Source organism: Eptatretus burgeri, chromosome 17 (assembly GCF_056783735.1).
Source record: "Eptatretus burgeri isolate ZD-2024b chromosome 17, Ebu_testis_v1, whole genome shotgun sequence".
Taxonomy (NCBI): Eukaryota; Metazoa; Chordata; class Myxini; order Myxiniformes; family Myxinidae; genus Eptatretus; species Eptatretus burgeri.
The window spans coordinates 59,048,156-59,072,783 of NC_140977.1; the positions used below are offsets into that span (position 1 = coordinate 59,048,156).

At 42.0% G+C, this 24,628-nt stretch overlaps 1 protein-coding gene across 10 annotated transcripts in view; it reads right to left on the bottom strand.

The window, feature by feature from the left end:
* Positions 1-24,628, bottom strand: part of LOC147010249 (acetylcholine receptor subunit delta-like) — a 114,212-nt gene that overhangs the window by 20,328 nt on the left and 69,256 nt on the right. For all 10 annotated transcript variants that reach the window (XM_085862318.1, XM_085862320.1, XM_085862327.1 and 7 more), the window contains 7 exons: positions 23,846-23,890; positions 23,649-23,758; positions 22,043-22,198; positions 21,834-21,943; positions 12,295-12,495; positions 12,024-12,135; positions 125-239 (listed from right to left, as the gene is read on the bottom strand). In XM_085862318.1, coding sequence (XP_085718444.1) covers positions 125-239; positions 12,024-12,135; positions 12,295-12,495; positions 21,834-21,943; positions 22,043-22,198; positions 23,649-23,758; positions 23,846-23,890 — 849 coding nt within the window. The remainder of the gene's footprint in view (positions 1-124; positions 240-12,023; positions 12,136-12,294; positions 12,496-21,833; positions 21,944-22,042; positions 22,199-23,648; positions 23,759-23,845; positions 23,891-24,628) is intronic.

The window sequence follows — 24,628 nt, forward strand, 5'->3', positions numbered from 1 at the left end:
TATGAATTGATGGAAGTGATTAAGGCATTCTGAGCTGCAATGAGTCAGACACAAAACATTTCAGAGACAGCCTCGTTTTGTACAATTCGAAATTCCAGCAAATGATCTGATGTTCAAACAATACCCATTTAATCCAGGTGTGCAGCTTGTGCATGTTGGGTGTCCGGTGATGTAAGTTTAACATGAGCACGTTGGTCAGGACCACGAGTGTCACCGATACCATGATGAACAGCAGGTACCTACATGGACACAAGGAAGGAATGCTCAGACACTGCGCACATTTGTACGTTGGTCCCATTTTGTGACACAACAAAACTTTCCCTCCGAATTACAACAGGTCGGTTCAATCATCCCTCCGCCAACGTCTCAAGGTTTCCAAAGATGGACACTCACAGGGTTTGTCCTCGCCCCACACATGCAAAGCATTCGTTTTACTATCTGTGGTCAGAATTGAGTTTTACAATCTGGGGTCAGAATTGAGTTTTACGATCTGTGATCAGAATAGAGTTTTACTCTCTGTGGTCAGAATTGAGTTTCACTCTCTGTGGTCAGAATTGAGTTTAACTATCTGTGGACAGAATTGAGACTTTAACTCTCTGTGGTCAGAATTGAGTTTTACTATCTGTGGTCAAAATTGAGTTTCACTCTATGTGATCAGAAATGAGTTTTACTATCTGTGGTCAAAATTGAGTTAACTATCTGTGGTCAGAATTGAGTTTAACTCTCTGTGGTCAGAATTGAGTTTTACCATCTGTGGTCATAATTGAGTTTCACTATCTGTGGTCAGAATTGAGTTTAACTATCTGTGGTCAGAATTGAGTTTTACCATCTGTGGTCATAATTGAGTTAACTATCTGGGGGTCATAATTGAGTTTTACTATCTGTGGTCAGAATTGAGTTTCACTCTATGTGATCAGAAATGAGTTTTACCATCTGTGGTCAAAATTGAGTTAACTATCTGTGGTCAGAATTGAGTTTAACTCTCTGTGGTCAGAATTGAGTTTTACCATCTGTGGTAAAATTGAGTTTCACTATCTGTGGTCAGAATTGAGTTTAACTCTCTGTGGTCAGAATTGAGTTTTACCATCTGTGGTCATAATTGAGTTTCACGATCTGGGGGTCAGAATTGACTTAACATTCTGTGGTCAGAATTGATTTTCACTATCTGTGGTCAGAATTGATTTAACTATCTGTGGTCAGTATTGAGTTCAACTATCTGTGGTCAGAAGTGAGTTTAACTATCTGGGGTCAGAATTGAGTTTAACTATCTGTGGTGAGTTTTACAATCTGTGGTGAAAATGAGTTTTACAATCTGTGGTCAGAATTTAATTTTACTATCTGTGGACAGAATTGAGTTAACTATCTGTGGTTCAACTTGAGTTTTACTATCTGTGGTCAGAATTGAATTGAACACTCTGGGGTCAGAATTGAGTTTTACGATCTGTGGAGAGTTTTACAATCTGTGGTTAGAATTGAGTTTAACTCTCTGTGGTCAGAACTGAGACTTTAACGCTCTGTGGTCAGAATTGAGTTTAACTATCTGTGGTCAGAAGTCAGTTTAACGCTCTGTGGTCAGAACTGAGACTTTAACTCTCTGTGGTCAGAATTGAATTTAACTATCTGGGGTCAGAATTGAGTTTAACTATCTGTGGTGAGTTTTACTATCTGTGGTTAAAATGAGTTTTACTATCTGTGGTCAGAATTGAATTTTACTTTCTGTGGTCAGAATTGAGTTCAACTCTCTGGAATCAGAACTGAGTTTTACTATCTGTGGTCAGAATTGTGTTTAACGCTCTGTGGTAAGAATTGAGTTCAACTATCTGTGGTGAGTTTTACTCTCTGTGGTCAGAATTGAGTTTAACTCTCTGTGGTCAGAATTGAGTTTAACTACACTACCGGTCTAAAGTTTTAGAACACCCACATTTTTCCAGTTTTTATTGAAATTTAAGCAGTTTAATGTTTCAATGTACTCTGAAATTAAAGCAGAGAACAAATAAACAATTGCAGATAAAAAAAGAAATCATGGAATCGTTTTATTAAACAAAATTTAATCTAAATTTTTGACTCATCAAAGTCGTCACCTTTTTCAGATATAACAGCCGAACATACTCGTGACATTCTTTCTCCAATGGAAATCAAATATTGTTTGGAAAGTTCTTCCCAACATTGTTGCAGAAGTTCCCACAAATGTGTTTCACTTGGAAGTTGCTTTGCTTTCACCCTTCTGTCCAGTTCATCCCAAACCAGCTCGATGGGGTTTAAGTCTGGAGACTGTGCTGGCCTTTCCATGATTTGAAGCCTCCCGTCTTGTTCTTTTCTTCTAAGGTGGTTCTGACAGAGCCTGGAGGTATGTTTTGAGTCGTTATCTTGCTGGAGGATGAACCCCTTCCGAACTAGGCGGAGACCAGAGTGCATTACATGGCGCTGTAAAATGCTGTGGTAGCCCTTTTGGTTCAGGGTGCCAGGCACTCTTGGCAAGTTGATGACTCTGGATCCAGCAAAAGAGCCCCAGATCATCATGCTTCCTCCTCCATGTTTGCAAGTTGGTGTCACACACTGAGGAACCATCGTTTCGCTGACTCGACGGCGCACAAAAACCCTGTGGGATGAATCGAAGATTTCAAATTTTGATTCATCGGTCCATAAGACCTTCTTGCAGTTTTCACTCGTCCACTGGCAGTGCTTCATGGCCCAGGCAAGCCTCTTTTTCTTATTATTCCATCTCAGCAATGGCTTTCTTACTGCCACTCGACCTGTCAAATCTGCAGCTCGAAGTCTTCTCTTCACAGTTGAAACTGAGACTTCCTCACTTCGACCATTGTGAAGCTGTGCTTGAAGCTGCTGTCCTGTGAGCCACCTATCATGCAAACTGTTGACTCTCAGAAACTTGTCTTCTGATTGTGTTGTGGCTTTGGGTCTGCCAGATCTCTTCCTGTCAGAGTTTCCTCCAGTTTCCAAGTACCACTTGGTGGTGTCGGAAACTGTACTCACCGACACCTTGGCTTCCTTTGCAATTTCTCTGAAGGAAAGAACTACACTTTTAAGGGTTATAATGGTATGTCTGTCTTCCTTTGTTAATTGTCTTTTTCTCGCCATTATGAAAGCAATATCCTACTTCCTGCAGTGCAATATTGTCCAAATAATGCTTCAGAGGATGCAGCAACACAGTCTGTTCCAACACTGCTTTTTTTGCAGACAGAGGGTTTTAACTCATCAACAAACGTTGGGACACCTGCAGGAATTGTTTGCATCAACATTCAAGGCTTAGTTTACTTCCATTGCTGCAAAACAGCTGCAGTTGCTGACCCATTACTTGTTCCCTGAAAAGGGCCTTTCTTTATCAACTCTGAAATTTACATTATTTTTCAGTTTTTGGAAACGTAAATTTCTTTTAACCTCTGGTAGGTTCCCGCTTTGCTTTGTACCATTTCAGGTTATTCACTGGATTTGAACTTCTTAAATTTCAGTAAAAACTGGAAAATGGGGGTGTTCTAAAACTTTTGACCGGGAGAGTATCTGTGATCAGAATTGAGTTTCACTATCTGTGGTCAGAATTGAGTTTAACCATTTTTGGCCAGAATTGAGACTTTAACTCTCTGTGGTCAGAATTGAGTTTAACTATCTGTGGTCAGAATTGAGTTTAACCATTTTTGGCCAGAATTGAGACTTTAACTCTCTGTGGTCAGAATTGAGTTTAACTATCTGTTGTCAGAATTGAGACTTTAACGATCTGTGGTCAAAATTGAGACTTTAACTCTCTGTGGTCAGGATTAAGTTTGATTATCTGTGGTCAGAATTGAGTTTAACTCTCTGTGGTCAGGATTAAGACGAACAATCTGTGGTCAGAATTGTGTCTTACTGTCAGTGGTCGGAATTGAGTTTAACAATCTGTGGTCGGAATTGAGTTTAACAATCTGTGGTGAGAATTAAGACTTTAACAATCTGTGGTCAGAATTGAGACTTTAACTATGTGTGGTCAGAATTGAGTTTAACTATCTGTGGTTAGAATTAAGACTTTAACAATCTGCGGTCAGAATGGAGACTTCAAGTATCTGTGGTCAGAATTGAGTTTTAGTATGTGTGCTCAGAATTGAGTTCAACTATTTGTGGTCAGAATTGAGTTTTACTATCTGTGGTGACTTTTACTATCTGTGATCAGAATTGAGTTTAACTCTCTGTGATCAGAATTGAGTTTTACTCTCTGCGGTCAGAATGGAGACTTCAAGTATCTGTGGTCAGAATTGAATATTACTGTATGTGGTCAGAATTGAGTTTTACTATCTGTGATCAGAATTGAGTTTTACTATCTGTGATCAGAATTGAGTTTTACTATCTGTGGTGACTTTTACTATCTGTGATCAGAATTGAGTTTAACTCTCTGTGATCAGAATTGAGTTTAACGATCTGTGGTCAGAATTGAGTTTTACTATCTGTGATCAGAATTGAGTTTTACTATCTGTGATCAGAATTGAGTTTTACTATCTGTGATCAGAATTGAGTTTTACTATCTGTGATCAGAATTTTAGTTTAACTCTCTGTGGTCAGGATTTTTACTATCTGTGGTGAGTTTTACTATCTGTTATCAGAATTGAGTTTAACTCTCTGTGGTCAGAATTGAGTTTAACTATCTGTGATCAAAATTTTAGTTTAACTCTCTGTGGTCAGAATTGAGTTTTACGATCTGTGATCAGAATTGAGTTTTACTATCTGTGATCAGAATTGAGTTTAACTCTCTGTGGTCAGAATTGAGTTTAACTATCTGTGATCAGAATTGAGTTTTACGATCTGTGGTGAGTTTTACTATCTGTGATCAGAATTGAGTTTAACTATCTGTGGTCAGAATTGAGTTTTACTATCTGTGATCAGAATTGAGTTTTACGATCTGTGGTGAGTTTTACTATCTGTGATCAGAATTGAGTTTAACTATCTGTGGTCAGAATTGAGTTTTACTATCTGTGATCAGAATTGAGTTTTACTATCTGTGGTGAGTTTTACTATCTGTTATCAGAATTGAGTTTAACTCTCTGTGATCAGAATTGAGTTTTACTCTCTGAGATCAGAATTGAGTTTAACTATCTGTGCTCAGAATTGAGTTTTACTCTCTGTGGTGAGTTTTACTATCTGTTATCAGAATTGAGTTTAACTCTCTGTGATCAGAATTGAGTTTTACTCTCTGAGATCAGAATTGAGTTTAACTATCTGTGCTCAGAATTGAGTTTTACTCTCTGTGGTGAGTTTTACTATCTGTTATCAGAATTGAGTTTAACTCTCTGTGATCAGAATTGAGTTTTACAATCTGTGGTCAGAATTGAGTTTAACTATCTGTGGTCAGAATTGAGTTTTACTCTCTGTGGTCAGAATTTAGTTTAACTCTCTGTGATCAGAATTGAGTTTAACTATCTGTGGTCAGAATTGAGTTTTACAATCTGTGATCAGAATTGAGTTTTACTATCTGTGATCAGAATTGAGTTCAACTATCTGTGATCAGAATTGAGTTTTACTATCTGTGGTGAGTTTTACTATCTGTGATCAGAATTGAGTTTAACTCTCTGTGGTCAGAATTGAGTTTTACGATCTGTGATCAGAATAGAGTTTTACGATCTGTGATCAGAATTGAGTTTCACTCTCTGTCGTCAGAATTGAGTTTTACTATCTGTGATCAGAATTGAGTTTTACTATCTGTGATCAGAATTGAGTTTCACTCTCTGTCGTCAGAATTGAGTTTTACTATCTGTGATCAGAATTGAGTTTTACTATCTGTGATCAGAATTGAGTTTAACGATCTGTGATCAGAATTGAGTTTTACTATCTGTGATCAGAATTGAGTTTTACTATCTGTGATCAGAATTGAGTTTAACGATCTGTGATCAGAATTGAGTTTTACTATCTGTGATCAGAATTGAGTTTTACGATCTGTGATCAGAATTGAGTTCAACTATCTGTGATCAGAATTGAGTTTTACTATCTGTGATCAGAATTGAGTTTTACTATCTGGGGTCAAAATTGAGTTTCACCATCTGGGGTCAAAATTGAGTTTTACTATCTGTGATCAGAATTGAGTTTTACTATCTGTGGTCAGAATTGAGTTTCACTCTCTGTGATCAGAATTGAGTTAACTCTCTGGGGTCAGAATTGAGTTAAACTATCTGAGATCAGAATTGAGACTTTCACTCTCTGTGGTCAGAATTGAGTTTAACTATCTGTGGTTAGAATTGAGTTTAACTATCTGTGGTTAGAATTGAGTTTCACTCTCTGCAGTCAGAATTGAGACTTTAACTATCTGTGGTCAAAATTGAGACATTAACTCTCTGTGGTTAGAATTGAGACATTAACTCTCTGTGGTTAGAATTGAGTTTAACTCTCTGTGGTCAGAATTGAGTTTTACTATCTGTGGTCAGAATTGAGTTTCACTCTCTGTCGTCAGAATTGAGTTTCACTCTCTCTCGTCAGAATTGAGTTTTACTATCTGTGATCAGAATTGAGTTTTACTATCTGGGGTCAAAATTGAGTTTTACTATCTGTGGTCAGAATTGAGTTTCACTCTCTGTCGTCAGAATTGAGTTTTACTATCTGTGATCAGAATTGAGTTTTACTATCTGTGATCAGAATTGAGTTTTACTATCTGTGATCAGAATTGAGTTTTACTATCTGTGGTCAGAATTGAGTTTCACTCTCTGTCGTCAGAATTGAGTTTTACTATCTGTGATCAGAATTGAGTTTTACTATCTGGGGTCAAAATTGAGTTTCACCATCTGGGGTCAAAATTGAGTTTTACTATCTGTGATCAGAATTGAGTTTTACTATCTGTGATCAGAATTGAGTTTTACTATCTGTGATCAGAATTGAGTTTCACTCTCTGTCGTCAGAATTGAGTTTAACGATCTGTGATCAGAATTGAGTTTTACTATCTGTTGTCAGAATTGAGTTTAACTCTCTGTGGTCAGAATTGAGTTAAACTATCTGTGATCAGAATTGAGTTTAACTATCTGTGATCAGAATTGAGTTTAACTATCTGTGATCAGAATTGAGTTGAACTATCTGTGGTCAGAATTGAGTTTTACTATCTGTGGTCAGAATTGAGTTTCACTATCTGTGGTCAGAATTGAGTTTTACTATCTGTGGTCAGAATTGAGTTTAACTATCTGTGGTCAGAATTGAGTTTAACTTTCTGGGGTCAGAATTGAGTTTAACTATCTGTGGTCAGAATTGAGTTAAACTATTTGGGGTCAGAATTGAGTTTCACTATCTGTGGTCAGAATTGAGTTTAACTCTCTGTGGTCAGAAATGAGTTCAAATATCTGTGATCAGAATTGAGTTTAACTGTCTGCATCAGAATTGAGCTTTGCTCTCTGTTGTCAGAATTGAGTTTGACTATTTGTGTTGAGTTTTACTATCTGTGGTGAGAATTATGTTTGACTATCTGTGGTCAGAATGGAGTTTAACTATCTGTGATCAGAATCGAGTGTAACTATCTGTGGTCAGAATTGAGTTTTCTATCTGTGATCAGAATTGAGTTTAACTGTCTGAGGTCAGAAATGAGTTTTACTATCTGAGATCAGAATTGAGTTTAACCATCTGTGGTCAGAATTGAGTTTAACCCTCTGTGGTCAGAATTGAGACTTTAACTATCTGTGGTCAGAATTGAGTTTAACCCTCTGTGCTCAGAATTGAGACTTTAACTATCTGTGGTCAGAATTGAGTTTAACCCTCTGTGCTCAGAATTGAGACTTTAACTATCTGTGGTCAGAATTGAGTTTAACCCTCTGTGGTCAGAATTGAGACTTTAACTATCTGTGGTCAGAATTGAGTTTTACTCTCTGTGGTCAGAAATGAGTTTAACTATCTGTGATCAAAATTGAGTTTTACTCTCTGTGGTCAGAAATGAGTTTAACTATCTGTGATCAGAATTGAGTTTAACTATCTGTGATCAGAATTGAGTTTTACTCTCTGTGGTCAGAATTGAGTTTTACTATCTGTGGTCAGAATTGAGTTTCACTCTCTGTGGTCAGAATTGAGTTTTACTATCTGTGATCAGAATTGAGTTTTACTCTCTGTGGTCAGAATTGAGTTTAACTCTCTGTGGTCAGAATTGAGTTGAACTATTTGAGATCAGAATTGAGTTTTACTATCTGTGGTCAGAATTGAGTTTTACTCTCTGTGGTCAGAATTGAGTTTAACTCTCTATGGTCAGAATTGAGTTTTACTCTCTGTGGTCAGTATTGAGTTTAACTCTCTATGGTCAGAATTGAGTTTTACTCTCTGTGGTCAGTATTGAGTTTAACTCTCTATGGTCAGAATTGAGTTTTACTCTCTGTGGTCAGAATTGAGTTTAACTCTCTGTGGTCAGTATTGAGTTTAACTCTCTATGGTCAGAATTGAGTTTAACTCTCTATGGTCAGAATTTTGTGGTCAGTATTGAGTTTAACTCTCTGTGGTCAGTATTGAGTTTAACTCTCTATGGTCAGAATTGAGTTTAACTCTCTATGGTCAGAATTGAGTTTTACTCTCTGAGATCAGAATTGAGTTTCACTATCTATGGTCAGAATTGAGTTTAACTATCTTTTTTGGCTGTGCTTTCTTCGATGCAACCACCTCTTTTTTGTCTGTGCTGTCCCGTTCTGCAAACAGGGATGACTCCATTTACATCCCATTCTACCAACATGAAACGTCTTGCAACCACTCATCCCATTTCTCTCGTACTCATCTGCAGTCATATCAACTGTCATCGTGCCATTTGGCTCGGTGTTTGTACCTCTTCAACCAGCCACGGCATTGTGGCAAAGGATCTCTGAATCCATGGGACTGACCTAATCAGTGAACTTTCTGACCCAAATCTGTCCCAATGGCACATCTTCCCTTCTGGACTTGGTGATGATGAATTTTCCTGCAAAAGTCTCTGGTTCTTCTGCTTTAATCGGTTCGTCCGATCATTTGCTTTGTGACAGTCAACATCTCTGGCTATTGTCAAAGTGCTGCCTCAGTTCCGTCGAGTTTGGCAGTTCACTCAAGCTGACTGGCAGCAACCACCAGCTACCCTCTGATGTCAAGACTGGTCTTTCATTTCCTCCTCTCTTGATATTAATACTACCTCGGAATCCTTCCACACAAGCTTGCTTTCCCTTCAGGCTCCATCTATACCATCTCATCTACAGTTGCCAAACCCATCCTGTCACCCATGGTGCACATAATACTGTGGTGAGGCAGTTGACTTCAAACGACTTGTCTTCTCTTTCTCGAAGGCAAATCCGACTGAAGGCAACCCTAGATCATTCCACAAGGTCTGGGACAATTCTTTGTCTGTTCTCAGGAAAACTAGAAAACAACATCTGTCATCCCTCAAGACTAAACTGTCAAACTTGTCTCTGAGACTTGGTGGCACCTTGTCAAGTCTGTCTCTGTTGTCAGCTACCCCTCAATCACTTTCCTCACTTCAAATGGCACTACAGCCGATTCTGCTCGTGAGAAGGCCCAAATCTCTCAATTCTATGTTTCCATCCAAATAATGTGCGCCGAACCCCCCACTCCCTACACCTACCCTACCCTCTCGTACTCAACTGCTCCTGGATAACGAGTCTTTATCACCTTTTTCTTCTCTGCTCATCAGTCCTCCGCTACCTCTCCCAATGTTTTTTTTTTGTATACAGTCGAGGCTTGTGGAAGAGTGAGAACACTGAATGGATCAGGACGTAACAGACAAAAATCGTGATTTGGGTGGGGTTGACAAGGGTAGAAAATATCATGGTTTTAGATTTGGACGATCTGAGATGGTGGTTAACAGCTGTCTTGAACACCTGGAGGGAAGAATGAGATTTCAGAGAATGTGAAAGTTGATTCCACAGGTGGGAAAAAAAAGAGGAACAAATGAGTGGAGGTGAGCAGTGATCCTGGATTTCGGTAGTTTCACCAGAAGGGGTTTGATGGTGGACCGTGTAGCCTGGCATTGGCTTAGTGCTTAGGATGGCTGGATTGCGATCTTAGGATCTTGAGTTTGAGCCCTGTTGTCCACTGAATTAACACCAGTGTGGTTGATTCAGCCTGTCATCCTTCCAAGGTCAGCAAAATTAGTACCAGTGTACTGGTAGAAGGGCACAGCATCAGCGACAGCCACACTCCAACAAAATGATAGCTACCCAGCAGCCAAGCTGCCATACACAAGAAGAAGGTGGACTGTGTGCGTCCTGCAGAAACCTGGGGTCGACAAAGCATATATAGAGCAGAGGGAGCATGACCAAAAAGGAGGTGGAAGAAGACAGAGAGACCACCGATGAAGTGATAGCCCATCGACTCAGCTTCAGTGCAGGAGATTCCAATGATCTTGAAGGCCTTGGTGTCCACGGTGTCAAGCTGTGAGGCTGGAGAGCCAGCCCAGAGGAGAGAGTGGTACTCCATCGATCTGCGAATGAACGTTTTGTCGGTAGATAGGAGTTCAGGGGTGTCAAGGAAGGGTTTTGTATGATGGAGGATGCCCAGTCAGCATCTGGCTTTGGAGGCCAACTTTGAAATGTGATTTTTCCAAGAATGATCATGGCTGATCCAAGAGTTTGAATGACTGAACCTGCTCAAGAGGATTGTTAAGAAAGTAGATATGAGGGTTTGCCAGATGGTCCTTTTCGGAGAGAGATAGTGAGAGTGTGAGATTTGTCAGGATTGAAAGACAAATTCCATGTGCTTGACCAGCTTGGTCAAAGAAGTCTGTTGTCAGGTTCCTATATTTCCTTCCCTCTTCTCTCTCCTACTCTTCAGTCTGCATGTTTTCCTACTGCTCCACAGTTATTGTGTTACCCTCCACCCCTCTACTCTCTCACCTTGTTCTTTCAGTCACAATCAGCCGAGACTGGACTTAAGAAGTGCATTTTCAGTGATGGATTGTTCTGGCTGCCCCTTGTGATGTCCCTGAGTGGTTTGATTGGGTTTCAATCAGGACTGTGGAACGAGACTAGGTAGATTTTCAACGTTGTTGTTGTTGTTGTTTTGTTGTTGTTGTTGTTGAACCAGTTCCTAGGTTTGTTGTCATGCTGACAGATGTAAGAGCTCTATGGAGACGTAGCATTCAATCAAAACTTTGTCCAACATGTCACAATTTGACTCCGTTGTAATGCACACACTGCTTTGCAGTAAGCCTGGTGTTGGCTTAGTGATGAGGGTGGTTGGCTTAGGATCTTAGGGTCCTGAATTCGAGCCCTGTTGGCTGCTGAATTAACACCAGGTGGGGTTGACTCAGCCTGTCATCCTTTTGAGGTTGGCAAAATGAGCACCATCCATCTATCAGGACCATTCTCTGTGCAGAGTTGGTGCTGCCGAAGAAGTCTCTTGGGCTGTTGGGGGACAATCCTGCACGGGTCGCCACTTTGACACAGGATATTCGAATGGCTCAATCATCCCAGCAAGCTGGTACTCACTTTTCCGACCTCGGAAGGTTGACAGGCTGAGTCAACCCCACAAATGGGTACCAGTGTACTGGTATAGGGGCACAGCATCAGTGGCATCGTTGCACCCCAACAAAATGATAGCGACCCAGGACCCAAGCTCGCATACGCAAGAAGAAGAAGAAGAAGAAGAAGAAGAAGAAGAAGAAGAAGAAGAAGAAGAAGAAGAAGAAGAAGAAGAAGAAGAAGAAGAAGAAGAAGAAGAAGAAGAAGAAGAAGAAAACTGCTTTGCAGTGCAGGAAAAAGCATTCACGTATGCAGGACGATGATGGACATTCTGGAGGACATCTCGACTGGAATGGTCTGAGTTGATTTGTCTGAGTTCGAGCCCTGGTAGGAGTTGAACTTGTGTCGAACTATCATAAGCTTTTTCTGCTTGTGTCTCCACTTGAAGACTAGTTTACTCTCTCTGTAATAATGGTTAAAAAAAATTGTTTATTTATTTTCTCTTTCATGAAGCCTTTTTCATTCACTCTTTCTCACAAGGGTTTCCAGATGGCTGCTTCGAGCCACATCACTTCTCCATCCACGTCGACCTATGAACTCGTACAACTGATTGCACTCGCACGGCTATGACTTTGAAGTGTGAAACCTTACCGTCCGAGCAGTGGGATCTCCTGTGAGGTTTGAGGCAAGCGCTGAGCCACCAGGAACAAGAAGACGCTCTGAGATAGCAGCACAGCAATAGCAACGGACACCTTTTCCCCACCTGGATGTGTGAATGTCCAAAGTAAGTAATCTCCCATGTGCCGTGCACAACACGGTGATCACAATGTCACAGTGGAAGCGATATCCTCAGTTTTATGTCGGGTGGCGGTGATTTGTGTAAAAACAACACCAGAACACAACATTCGGCATGTGGACTCACTGTCAGCAGGAAGGTAATAGGTCAGCAGTGACAAGAACGAGATCAGGATGACTGGAATGATCATATTTACAATGTAAAACAGCGGCTTTCTGCGGATGATGAGGTTGAAAGTGATTTCCTGGTGGTTTGTGCTGTGTCGAGGAAGCTGAGTGTTCACGATCCGCCGTGCTGGCTTGTGCACGATCTCCCACTCTCCGTTCTCTGGGGTTTAAAAAAAAAGTGACATGTCATCAATCATATTCAAACATTGTCATTTTGAAAGATGATGATGAATACAATTTTGATTTTCACCATATTACTTCAAATAGAAACACGAGCTCCCTTCGGGGGCAGCATGGGAGGGGGGGAGGTGGGTGGGGGGAGCGGTCAGGTATGGGAGCATGCGCCAGAGCAGTGCATCGCTGCGTCCACTCTCCACCGGTACTCCAGGGACCTCCGGCTGGCCATCCCCCAGGCAGATGCCTGGCCCATCCCCATCTCCGTGAGATGCCGATCAACCTGCTGCAACCACGAGGCACGTGGTCGGCCCATTGCCCTCCTCTACTCACGAGGCTCCCTCGCTGAGAGAATCTGGTGAGCAGGATCAGCGTCAGGATAACGATCCACATGTCCATACAGCCGCAGCTGACGCTCACGGACTATACAGGTAACAAATCTCATTTGTCTCTCTCTTAGCAACCACTCGTTGGACACAAGTCTGACCAGCGATCGCCAAGGATTCTCCGAAGAGACCTGGTAACAAAGGAATTAAGTCTCCGTCTCAGATCCTTGGTCAGAGTCCAAGTCTCACATCCATAGAGCAAGACTGGAAGCACCAAGGACCTGAAGACTCGGACTTTCATCCTCCCGCACAGGTATCGGCAGTGCCCCATCCCATTATCCAGTGAATCCATGACTCCCCAGGCCCGACCCAGACGTCTATTGACCTCTGACTCACAGCCAGCAGAGACATGAATATCACTGCCAAGGTAAGTGAATCTCTCCACGACTTCAACATCCTCACCACAAACAGGTACAGACAGGACAGCATCATCCAAGATCTCATTGAAAGCCTGGATGGAGAGTGGGGAAAATATATTTTGTGCTGTTGCTAATACTGTTTGCAGCAGGGGGCAGTGAACCACTTGCACTGTGACACCTTCGGACGAACATCTCAGGTCGTTGTCGTCCCCCCACCTCACCTCGCAGGGGAAGTGGGGTGATGCCCAAGAACTTATCCTACGTACTACCAACACGTATGCAATTTTTGGTGATTGGCCCATCCCTATTATTTTCTTTGACAGACACACACACACACACACACACACACACACACACACACACACACACACACACACACACACACACACAAACAAACAAACAAACAAACAAACAAACAAACAAACAAACAAACACACACACACACACACACACACACACACACACACACACACACACACACTCTCCCTTCTGCTCAAAAGTCCAGAAACGGGACGACTGTATTCATCGAAAGACTCCAGACTAATTGAAGCAACGAAGCACCAGTTTATCACCGTGTTGGGAATAGAAGGCATGATAGACTGGATTTGAACCCATGTGAGTTGGCCTACAGTGCACTACTCCTGACCTGTCTTCTCTGTCCCAGGGACATCTGAGACTACGAGTCGTGAGACAGAAACACAGTCAGATATGTCACGCCATTGTACTGATCATATTTATATACCATTTTAATGTACCTTCGAAGTTCGAATTGACGCACAATCCTGGCCCAGTTATTCTTGGGGAACGAACTTTTAGTGTACTTGTCGTGGAACAAGTTGGGAATGTGTTCTCCAACCTGTTCGAATACAGGGTGCAGCACTCTGTGATCGTTTTATGCTTGTAAAGTAAATCAGATGAATTTTGGATCCACTTGTTCGGGTGCAGTGCATCTGCATTGTGAGCTGCTGCGATAGTCTGGAGGTACACCCACTCGCCTCTAAGCTGCCTAGTCTGGGTTTGAATCACGACCCTTCTATAAACCGTCATTCTAGTGTTTTGCTAGTTAGACGAGGCATCTTTGTGTGTGCCGTCTCTGGGATGGACATTTAATTGATTCTTGTGATGTTAAATATGTCCTTCGATAAGAGGAAGAGGGTGATCATCTGCATCCACAATAAATTCGAAATTCCTGCCGATTCCTACAGGAGCACTGCGAACGATCTCCCAGCCTATCCCTGCAGGGGCACTGCCAACGATCTCCCACTCTCCGTACAACCACACTCTCAGCGATGATCAATCACATGCTGCTTCAGAATGAACACAATAGAACATCCATCACCTCCCCGCCCCCTTCCCCACTTTCCCCTCTTCCCATTGCTGATACGATACTTGACCACATTTCCAACATTGATCACATTACCAAGCTTGACTTGTGTTAGGAAATTTGACATGCCAGGATATCATGCGACAGCCATGATTGACACGATCAACGTATTATGTGGATTAGACAGTATTGGAATCCCTGGGATATCACGTGACAGCCATTATTGATACGATCAAGGTAGTTCATGGATTAGACAGATGACTTGGAGATCACGTGACAGCCATGATTGATACGATCAAGGTAGTGTGTGGATTAGACAGAATTGGAATCCCTGGGATATCAGGTGACAGCCATGATTGATACAATCAAAGTAGTTCATGGATTAGACAGATCACTTGGAGATCAGGTGACAGCCATGATTGATTAGATCAAGGTAGTGGGTGGATTAGACAGAATTGGAATCCCTGGGATATCACATGACAGCCATGATTGATTAGATCAAGGTAGTTCATGGATTAGACAGATCACGAGGTGATCATGTGACAGCCATGATTGATACGCTCAAGGTAGTTCATGGATTAGACATCACTAGCAGATGACGTGACAGCCATGATTGATACGCTCAGGGTAGTGTGTGGATTGGACAGAACTGGAATCCCTGGGATATCATGTGACAGCCATGATTGATTAGATCAAGGTAGTGAGTGGATTAGATCATATTGGAATCCCTGGGATATCACATGACAGCCATGATTGATACAATCAAGGTAGTTCATGGATTAGACAGATCACTAGGAGATCATGTGACAGCCATGATTGATTAGATCAAGGTAGTGTGTGGATTAGATAGTATTGGAATCCCTGGGATGTCACGTGACAGCCATGATTGATTAGATCAAGGTAGTGTTTGGATTAGATAGTATTGGAATCCCTGGGATATCACGTGACAGCCATGATTGATTAGATCAAGGTATTTCATGGATTAGACAGATCACTAGGTGATCACGTGACAGCCATGATTGATACGCTCAAGGTGGTGTGTGGATTAGACAGAATTGGAATCCCTGGGATATCACGTGACAACCATGATTGATACGATCAAGGTAGTTCATGGATTAGACATCACGAGGAGATGACGTGACAGCCAAGATTGATACGCTCAGGGTAGTGTGTGGATTAGATAGAACTGGAATCCCTGGGATATCATGTGACAGCCATGATTGATTATATCAAGGTAGTATGTGGATTAGATAGTATTGGAATCCCTGGGATATCACGTGACAGCCATGATTGATTAGATCAAGGTAGTTCATGGATTAGACAGATCACTCGGTGATCACGTGACAGCCATGATTGATACGCTCAAGGTGGTGTGTGGATTAGACAGAATTGGAATCCCTGGGATATCACGTGACAACCATGATTGATACGATCAAGGTAGTTCATGGATTAGACATCACTAGGAGATGACGTGACAGCCATGATTGATACGCTCAGGGTAGTGTGTGGATTAGACAGAACTGGAATCCCTGGGATATCATGTGACAGCCATGATTGATTAGATCAAGGCAGTTCATGGATTAGACAGATCACGAGGTGATCACGTGGCAGCCATGATTGATACGCTCAAGGTAGTTCATGGATAAGACATCACTAGCAGATGATGTGACAGCCATGATTGATACGCTCAGGGTAGTGTGTGGATTGGACAGAACTGGAATCCCTGGGATATCATGTGACAGCCATGATTGATTAGATCAAGGTAGTGTGTGGATTAGATCGTATTGGAATCCCTGGGATATCACGTGACAGCCATGATTGATACAATCAAGGTAGTTCATGGATTACACAGATCACTAGGAGATCAGGTGACAGCCATGATTGATTAGATCAAGGCAGTGTGTGGATTAGATAGTATTGGAATCCGTGGGATGTCACGTGACAGCCATGATTGATTAGATCAAGGTAGTGTTTGGATTAGATAGTATTGGAATCCCTGGGATATCACGTGACAGCCATGATTGATTAGATCAAGGTAGTTCATGGATTAGACAGATCACTCGGTGATCACGTGACAGCCATGATTGATACGCTCAAGGTAGTTCATGGATTAGACCTCACGAGGAGATGACGTGACAGCCATGATTGATACACTCAGGGTAGTGTGTGGATTGGACAGAACTGGAATCCCTGGGATATCATGTGACAGCCATGATTGATTAGATCAAGGTAGTGTGTGGATTAGATCGTATTGGAATCCCTGGGATATCACGTGACAGCCATGATTGATTAGATCAAGGTAGTTCATGGATTAGACAGATCACTCGGTGATCACGTGACAGCCATGATTGATACGCTCAAGGTGGTGTGTGGATTAGACAGAATTGGAATCCCTGGGATATCACGTGACAACCATGATTGATACGATCAAGGTAGTTCATGGATTAGACATCACTAGGAGATGACGTGACAGCCATGATTGATACGCTCAGGGTAGTGTGTGGATTAGACAGAACTGGAATCCCTGGGATATCATGTGACAGCCATGATTGATTAGATCAAGGTAGTTCATGGATTAGACAGATCACGAGGTGATCACGTGGCAGCCATGATTGATACGCTCAAGGTAGTTCATGGATAAGACATCACTAGCAGATGACGTGACAGCCATGATTGATACGCTCAGGGTAGTGTGTGGATTGGACAGAACTGGAATCCCTGGGATATCATGTGACAGCCATGATTGATTAGATCAAGGTAGTGTGTGGATTAGATCGTATTGGAATCCCTGGGATATCACGTGACAGCCATGATTGATTAGATCAAGGTAGTTCATGGATTAGACAGATCACTAGGTGATCACGTGACAGCCATGATTGATACGCTCAAGGTAGTTCATGGATTAGACATCACGAGGAGATGACGTGACAGCCATGATTGATACACTCAGGGTAGTGTGTGGATTAGATACAACTGGAATCCCTGGGATATCATGTGACAGCCATGATTGATTATATCAAGGTAGTATGTGGATTAGATAGTATTGGAATCCCTGGGATATCACGTGACAGCCATGATTGATTAGATCAAGGTAGTTCATGGATTAGACAGATCACTCGGTGATCACGTGACAGCCATGATTGATACGCTCAAGGTGGTGTGTGGATTAGACAGAATTGGAATCCCTGGGATATCACGTGACAACCATGATTGATACGATCAAGGTAGTTCATGGATTAGACATCACTAGGAGATGATGTGACAGCCATGATTGATACGCTCAGGGTAGTGTGTGGATTGGACAGAACTGGAATCCCTGGGATATCATGTGACAGCCATGATTGATTAGATCAAGGTAGTTCATGGATTAGACAGATCACGAGGTGATCACGTGACAGCCATGATTGATACGCTCAAGGTAGTTCATGGATAAGACATCACTAGCAGATGACGTGACAGCCATGATTGATACGCTCAGGGTAGTGTGTGGATTGGACAGAACTGGAATCCCTGGGATATCATGTGACAGCCATGATTGATTAGATCAAGGTAGTGTGTGGATTAGATCGTATTGGAATCCCTGGGATATCACGTGACAGCCATGATTGATACAATCAAGGTAGTTTATGGATTAGACAGATCACCAGGAGATCAGGTGACAGCCATGATTGATTAGATCAAGGTAGTGTGTGGATTAGATAGTATTGGAATCCCTGGGATGTCACGTGACAGCCATGATTGATTAGATCAAGGTAGTGTTTGGATTAGATAGTATTGGAATCCCTGGGATATCACGTGACAGCCATGATTGATTAGATCAAGGGAGTTCATGGATTAGACAGATCACTTGGTGATCACGTGACAGCCATGATTGATACGCTCAAGGTAGTTCATGGATTAGACATCATGAGGAGATGACGTGACAGCCATGATAGATACGCTCAGCGTAGTGTGTGGATTAGACAGAACTGGAATCCCTGGGATATCATGTGACAGCCATGATTGATTAGATCAAGGTAGTGTGTGGATTAGATCGTATTGGAATCCCTGGGATATCACATGACAGCCATGATTGATACAATCAAGGTAGTTCATGGATTAGACAGATCACTAGGAGATCAGGTGACAGCCATGATTGATTAGATCAAGGTAGTGTGTGGATTAGATAGTATTGGAATCCCTGGGATGTCACGTGACAGCCATGATTGATTAGATCAAGGTAGTGTTTGGATTAGATAGTATTGGAATCCCTGGGATATCACGTGACAGCCATGATTGATTAGATCAAGGTAGTTCATGGATTAGACAGATCACTAGGTGATCACGTGACAGCCATGATTGATACGCTCAACGTAGTTCATGGATTAGACATCACGAAGAGATGACGTGACAGCCATGATTGATATGCTCAGGGTAGTGTGTGGATTAGATAGAACTGGAATCCCTGGGATATCATGTGACAGCCATGATTGATTATATCAAGGTAGTATGTGGATTAGATAGTATTGGAATCCCTGGGATATCACGTGACAGCCATGATTGATTAGATCAAGGGAGTTCATGGATTAGACAGATCACTCGGTGATCACGTGACAGCCATGATTGATACGCTCAAGGTGGTGTGTGGATTAGACAGAATTGGAATCCCTGGGATATCACGTGACAACCATGATTGATACGATCAAGGTAGTTCATGGATTAGACATCACTAGGAGATGACGTGACAGCCATGATTGATACGCTCAGGGTAGTGTGTGGATTAGACAGAACTGGAATCCCTGGGATATCATGTGACAGCCATGATTGATTAGATCAAGGTAGTGTGTGGATTAGACAGAATTGGAATCCCGAGATCACGTGACAGCCATGATTAATTAGATCAAGACAGTTGATGGATTAGACAGATCACTAGGAGATCAGGTGACAGCCATGATTGATTCGATCAAGGTAGTGTGTGGATTAGATAGTATTGGAATCCGTGGGATGTCACGTGACAGCCATGATTGATTAGATCAAGGTAGTTCATGGATTATACAGATCACAAGGTGATCACGTGGCAGCCATGATTGATACGCTAAAGGTAGTTCATGGATTAGACATCACGAGGAGATGACGTGACAGCCATGATTGATACGCTCAGGGTAGTGTGTGGATTGGACAGAACTGGAATCCCTGGGATATCATGTGACAGCCATGATTGATTAGATCAAGGTAGTGTGTGGATTAGATCGTATTGGAATCCCTGGGATATCACGTGACAGCCATGATTGATACAATCAAGGTAGTTCATGGATTAGACAGATCACTAGGAGATCAGGTGACAGCCATGATTGATTAGATCAAGGTAGTGTGTGGATTAGATAGTATTGGAATCCGTGGGATGTCACGTGACAGCCATGATTGATTAGATCAAGGTAGTGTTTGGATTAGATAGTATTGGAATCCCTGGGATATCACGTGACAGCCATGATTGATTAGATCAAGGTAGTTCATGGATTAGACAGATCACTAGGTGATCACGTGACAGCCATGATTGATACGCTCCAGGTAGTTCATGGATTAGACATCACGAGGAGATGACGTGACGGCCATGATTGATACACTCAGGGTAGTGTGTGGATTAGATACAACTGGAATCCCTGGGATATCATGTGACAGCCATGATTGATTATATCAAGGTAGTATGTGGATTAGATAGTATTGGAATCCCTGGGATATCACGTGACAGCCATGATTGATTAGATCAAGGTAGTTCATGGATTAGACAGATCACTCGGTGATTACGTGACAGCCATGATTGATACGCTCAAGGTGGTGTGTGGATTAGACAGAATTGGAATCCCTGGGATATCACGTGACAACCATGATTGATACGATGAAGGTAGTTCATGGATTAGACATCACTAGGAGATGACGTGACAGCCATGATTGATACGCTCAGGGTAGTGTGTGGATTGGACAGAACTGGAATCCCTGGGATATCATGTGACAGCCATGATTGATTAGATCAAGGTAGTTCATGGATTAGACAGATCACGAGGTGATCACGTGACAGCCATGATTGATACGCTCAAGGTAGTTCATGGATAAGACATCACTAGCAGATGACGTGACAGCCATGATTGATACGCTCAGGGTAGTGTGTGGATTGGACAGAACTGGAATCTCTGGGATATCATGTGACAGCCATGATTGATTAGATCAAGGTAGTGTGTGGATTAGATCGTATTGGAATCCCTGGGATATCACGTGACAGCCATGATTGATACAATCAAGGTAGTTTATGGATTAGACAGATCACCAGGAGATCATGTGACAGCCATGATTGATTAGATCAAGGTAGTGTGTGGATTAGATAGTATTGGAATCCCTGGGATGTCACGTGACAGCCATGATTGATTAGATCAAGGTAGTGTTTGGATTAGATAGTATTGGAATCCCTGGGATATCACGTGACAGCCATGATTGATTAGATCAAGGGAGTTCATGGATTAGACAGATCACTTGGTGATCACGTGACAGCCATGATTGATACGCTCAAGGTAGTTCATGGATTAGACATCATGAGGGGATGACGTGACAGCCATGATAGATACGCTCAGCGTAGTGTGTGGATTAGACAGAACTGGAATCCCTGGGATATCAGGTGACAGCCATGATTGATTAGATCAGAGGTAGAGTGTGGATTAGATAGTGTTGGAATCCCTGGGATATCACGTGACAGCCATGATTGATTAGATCAAGGTAGTGCGTGGATTAGACAGAATTGGAATCCCTGGGATATCATGTGACAGCCATGATTGATTAGATCAGAGGTCGAGTGTGGATTAGATAGTATTGGAATCCTTGGGATATCACGTGACAGCCATGATTGATTAGATCAAGGTAGTGTGTGGATTAGACAGAATTGGAATCTCTGGGATATCACGTGACAGCCATGATTGATACGATCAAGGTAGTTAATGGAAGAGACAGATCACGAGGAGATCAAGTGATAGCCATGATTGATTAGATCAAGGTAGTGTGTGGATTAGACAGAATTGGAATCCCTGGGATATAACGTGACAGTCATGATTGATACGATCAATGTAGTTCATGGATTAGACAGATCACTCGGAGATCACGTGACAGCCATGATTGATTAGATCAAGGTAGTGGGTGGATTAGACAGAATTGGAATCCTTCATTTCATACATTTTAATTATTGATAAGTATGAAACCCTTGAACCTGTACAGATGTTTAAGCTTGTGTTACCAGTGTAGGCCTTTGGATCAATGACAACCCATTCAATTGGACTCTTCTTTTTCTTTATGATTTCTGTTTGCAGCTGGAGGTTGATCTCTTCGGCACTGTACATCATGGATCTGTAAACGACACCACAATGATCACATGTGTAGCGCGACAATACCGTAGATATACAACAACACAGTGTCACCGAGCCGTCGCGAGCGTGTGCGACTCACCGTAGTGTGAGGGTACAGTTCTGCCAATCAAAGGGGTAATAAGCCACGCGGATGGGGCAGAATGAGCGGAATATCCCCGGGGGAAGCCAGTACACGAGCCCGTTACTCGAAAGGACCACGTTGCAATAGAAACTGACTGTAAACTGGCCATCATTTCTGCAACACAAACAATATCTCATCATTTCTTTGATACTTTGACAGGTTATTGAACCTTGTTGATACAAGTTCCATTTTGATTTAAATATAAGTGAGGATGCTGGGCAATTCATAAATAAATATAATTCATGAAAAACCTTCAACTATTGTCATTAGTCGAGAAGGCCACTGTCAAAAAGGGGGCTCAAAATCAGGCCGAGGAAGCAACTGCTGGGGCTCAAAATGGGGTTGATGAAGCCACTGTCAAAATGGGGCTCAAAATCGGGTCGAGGAGGAAACTGTCAAAAATGGGTTTCAAAATCGGGTTGATGAAGCCACTGTCAAAAAGGGGCTCAAAATCGGGTCGAGGAGGAAACTGTCAAAAATGGGGCTCAAAATAGGGTTGAGGAGGCAGCTGTCAAACGGGAGCTCAAAATCGGGTCGAGGAAGCAACTGTCAAAAGGGGGCTCAAAATCAGGTCGAGGGAGCAACTGTCAAAAGGGGGCTCAAAATCGGGTCGAGGAAGCAACTGTCAAAAAGGGGCTCAAACTCACGTCGGGGAGGTAACGTCAAAGATAAAAACACCTCTATACACTCATTGGGGTCATGCTGATCCAATGTAGCATATCTGGATGTTATCGGACCAGAACTGGAGGAGAAGTAGTGCTACAAACAAACAAATCCACAAGCAAGAAAAGGACGTCGTGCAAGGCACAATACTTGCAAAATCCACCCCCCCCATCTCCAAAGGTTGCCATGGATACATCAAATTGTCCATTTCATTAAGATTATAATTCACAATCTTAATTAAAGCTCAGGTCAATCAGATGAATATTGATGACTTTTCAGATTGAAACTGATGATTTTCGAAGTTTGACCTTGAGTTGACCTCTAAAATGGCTGGTTTTCAAATTCAGTGACAGACTTTGCAATTGCTGTTCAACTTCCAAGTTAATCGGATGTAATTTTACGATTTTTCAGTTCAAAATTGATGATTTTATAAGTTTGACCTTTTGTTGACCTTTGACCTTTTGATTTCAAAAATAGTTGGTTTCCCAATTCTGTGATGCAATATGCAAATCTTGTTCAAATTTCAAGTCAATCGGATGAAAAATGACGATTTTAGAAATTCGACCTCAAGATGACCTTTGACTTTTGACCTCAAAATCAATAGGCTTCTCAGTTGAGACAACCTCTCCAGCTTGGTGAAGTTTCATGATGATCGGTTTGAAATTGTGACCTGTAGGCGATTGACAGTCAGACAGACAAAATAACCAAATCAATTGACCAATATGTATATTTGAAAAATCTTCGATTTTGCAAGTAATAATAAACACCGGTCCATGAATTATAATAAGGATATGTACATATTTTAAACAAAACACACACACACACACACACACACACACACACACACACACACACACACACACACACACACACACCAATCCCAGGGTATGGCTACACTCACGTGTTTTCCAACACAATCTCTGGCTGCCAAAGCTTGCTGATGGGTACACGAATATTCTTGATTCCACCAAACTCGGTTTCATTCCATATGAGCCGGTAATCAACCCAGCGCTGGTGGATAGACACATTGTAAAGGACAACTTAACAACTGTTCCCCTGCATGTATGTGCGTTTGCAAACAGTCCAAGGTGTACTCACTTGCACAAACCACATGTTTGTTGTTAAAATCTCATCCGTTTCTTTCTGCAAGATAAGACAAGTGGAGCACAATGAGTGACGTTGTTCAAGCTGAGGAGGGAAAGTTTGTCAGAAAACACTTCGGAAGCATATTTATCATATGCAATCCCCAGCACACTCTCCTATTCCAGGTATCGTTCATCCCAGGTGGACCAGATGCACTGCCCAGCATCCTCACTTATTCCGGGTATCGTTAGCCCAGTCCCCAGGTGGACCATAATATGCACTCTCCAGCACCTTCAGTCAAATTTTCCACCGGGGGTATCCTCGTTTTAATGATAAAAGATAAATGATAAATTTATCCAACAGTAATGATAAATCTTGTTTTAGGTCATATTTTCGAAATGGTAGTGAATTCAATGTCGGTGCAGTCATTTCTTAGAGTAAATCGACCCCATAGAGTTCGAAAATGCACTCCATTTCCACCTCGGACATCCAGAAGTACCCGAAATCGTACCGAACCGTACCCGAATTTAACCAACTCATGAAACTAAAAGTCGTCATATGGAGCGACCTCTAAATCACCTCCGATGAACTTAAATTTTTTTATGCGCGTTATTGAATCATAGTGGAATAATTTACGGCTTGTGGAGACATCTGAATTATATATAATTTTTTCTGCTGTTTTTGGACCACCCTAATATACAAATATATATATATATTGTTGCGGATTTCGCGCCCGCCGGCGTGCGACGGCCACGTAACTCGAATCGCGGCACGTCGCCCACCGGACGGACAATCCAG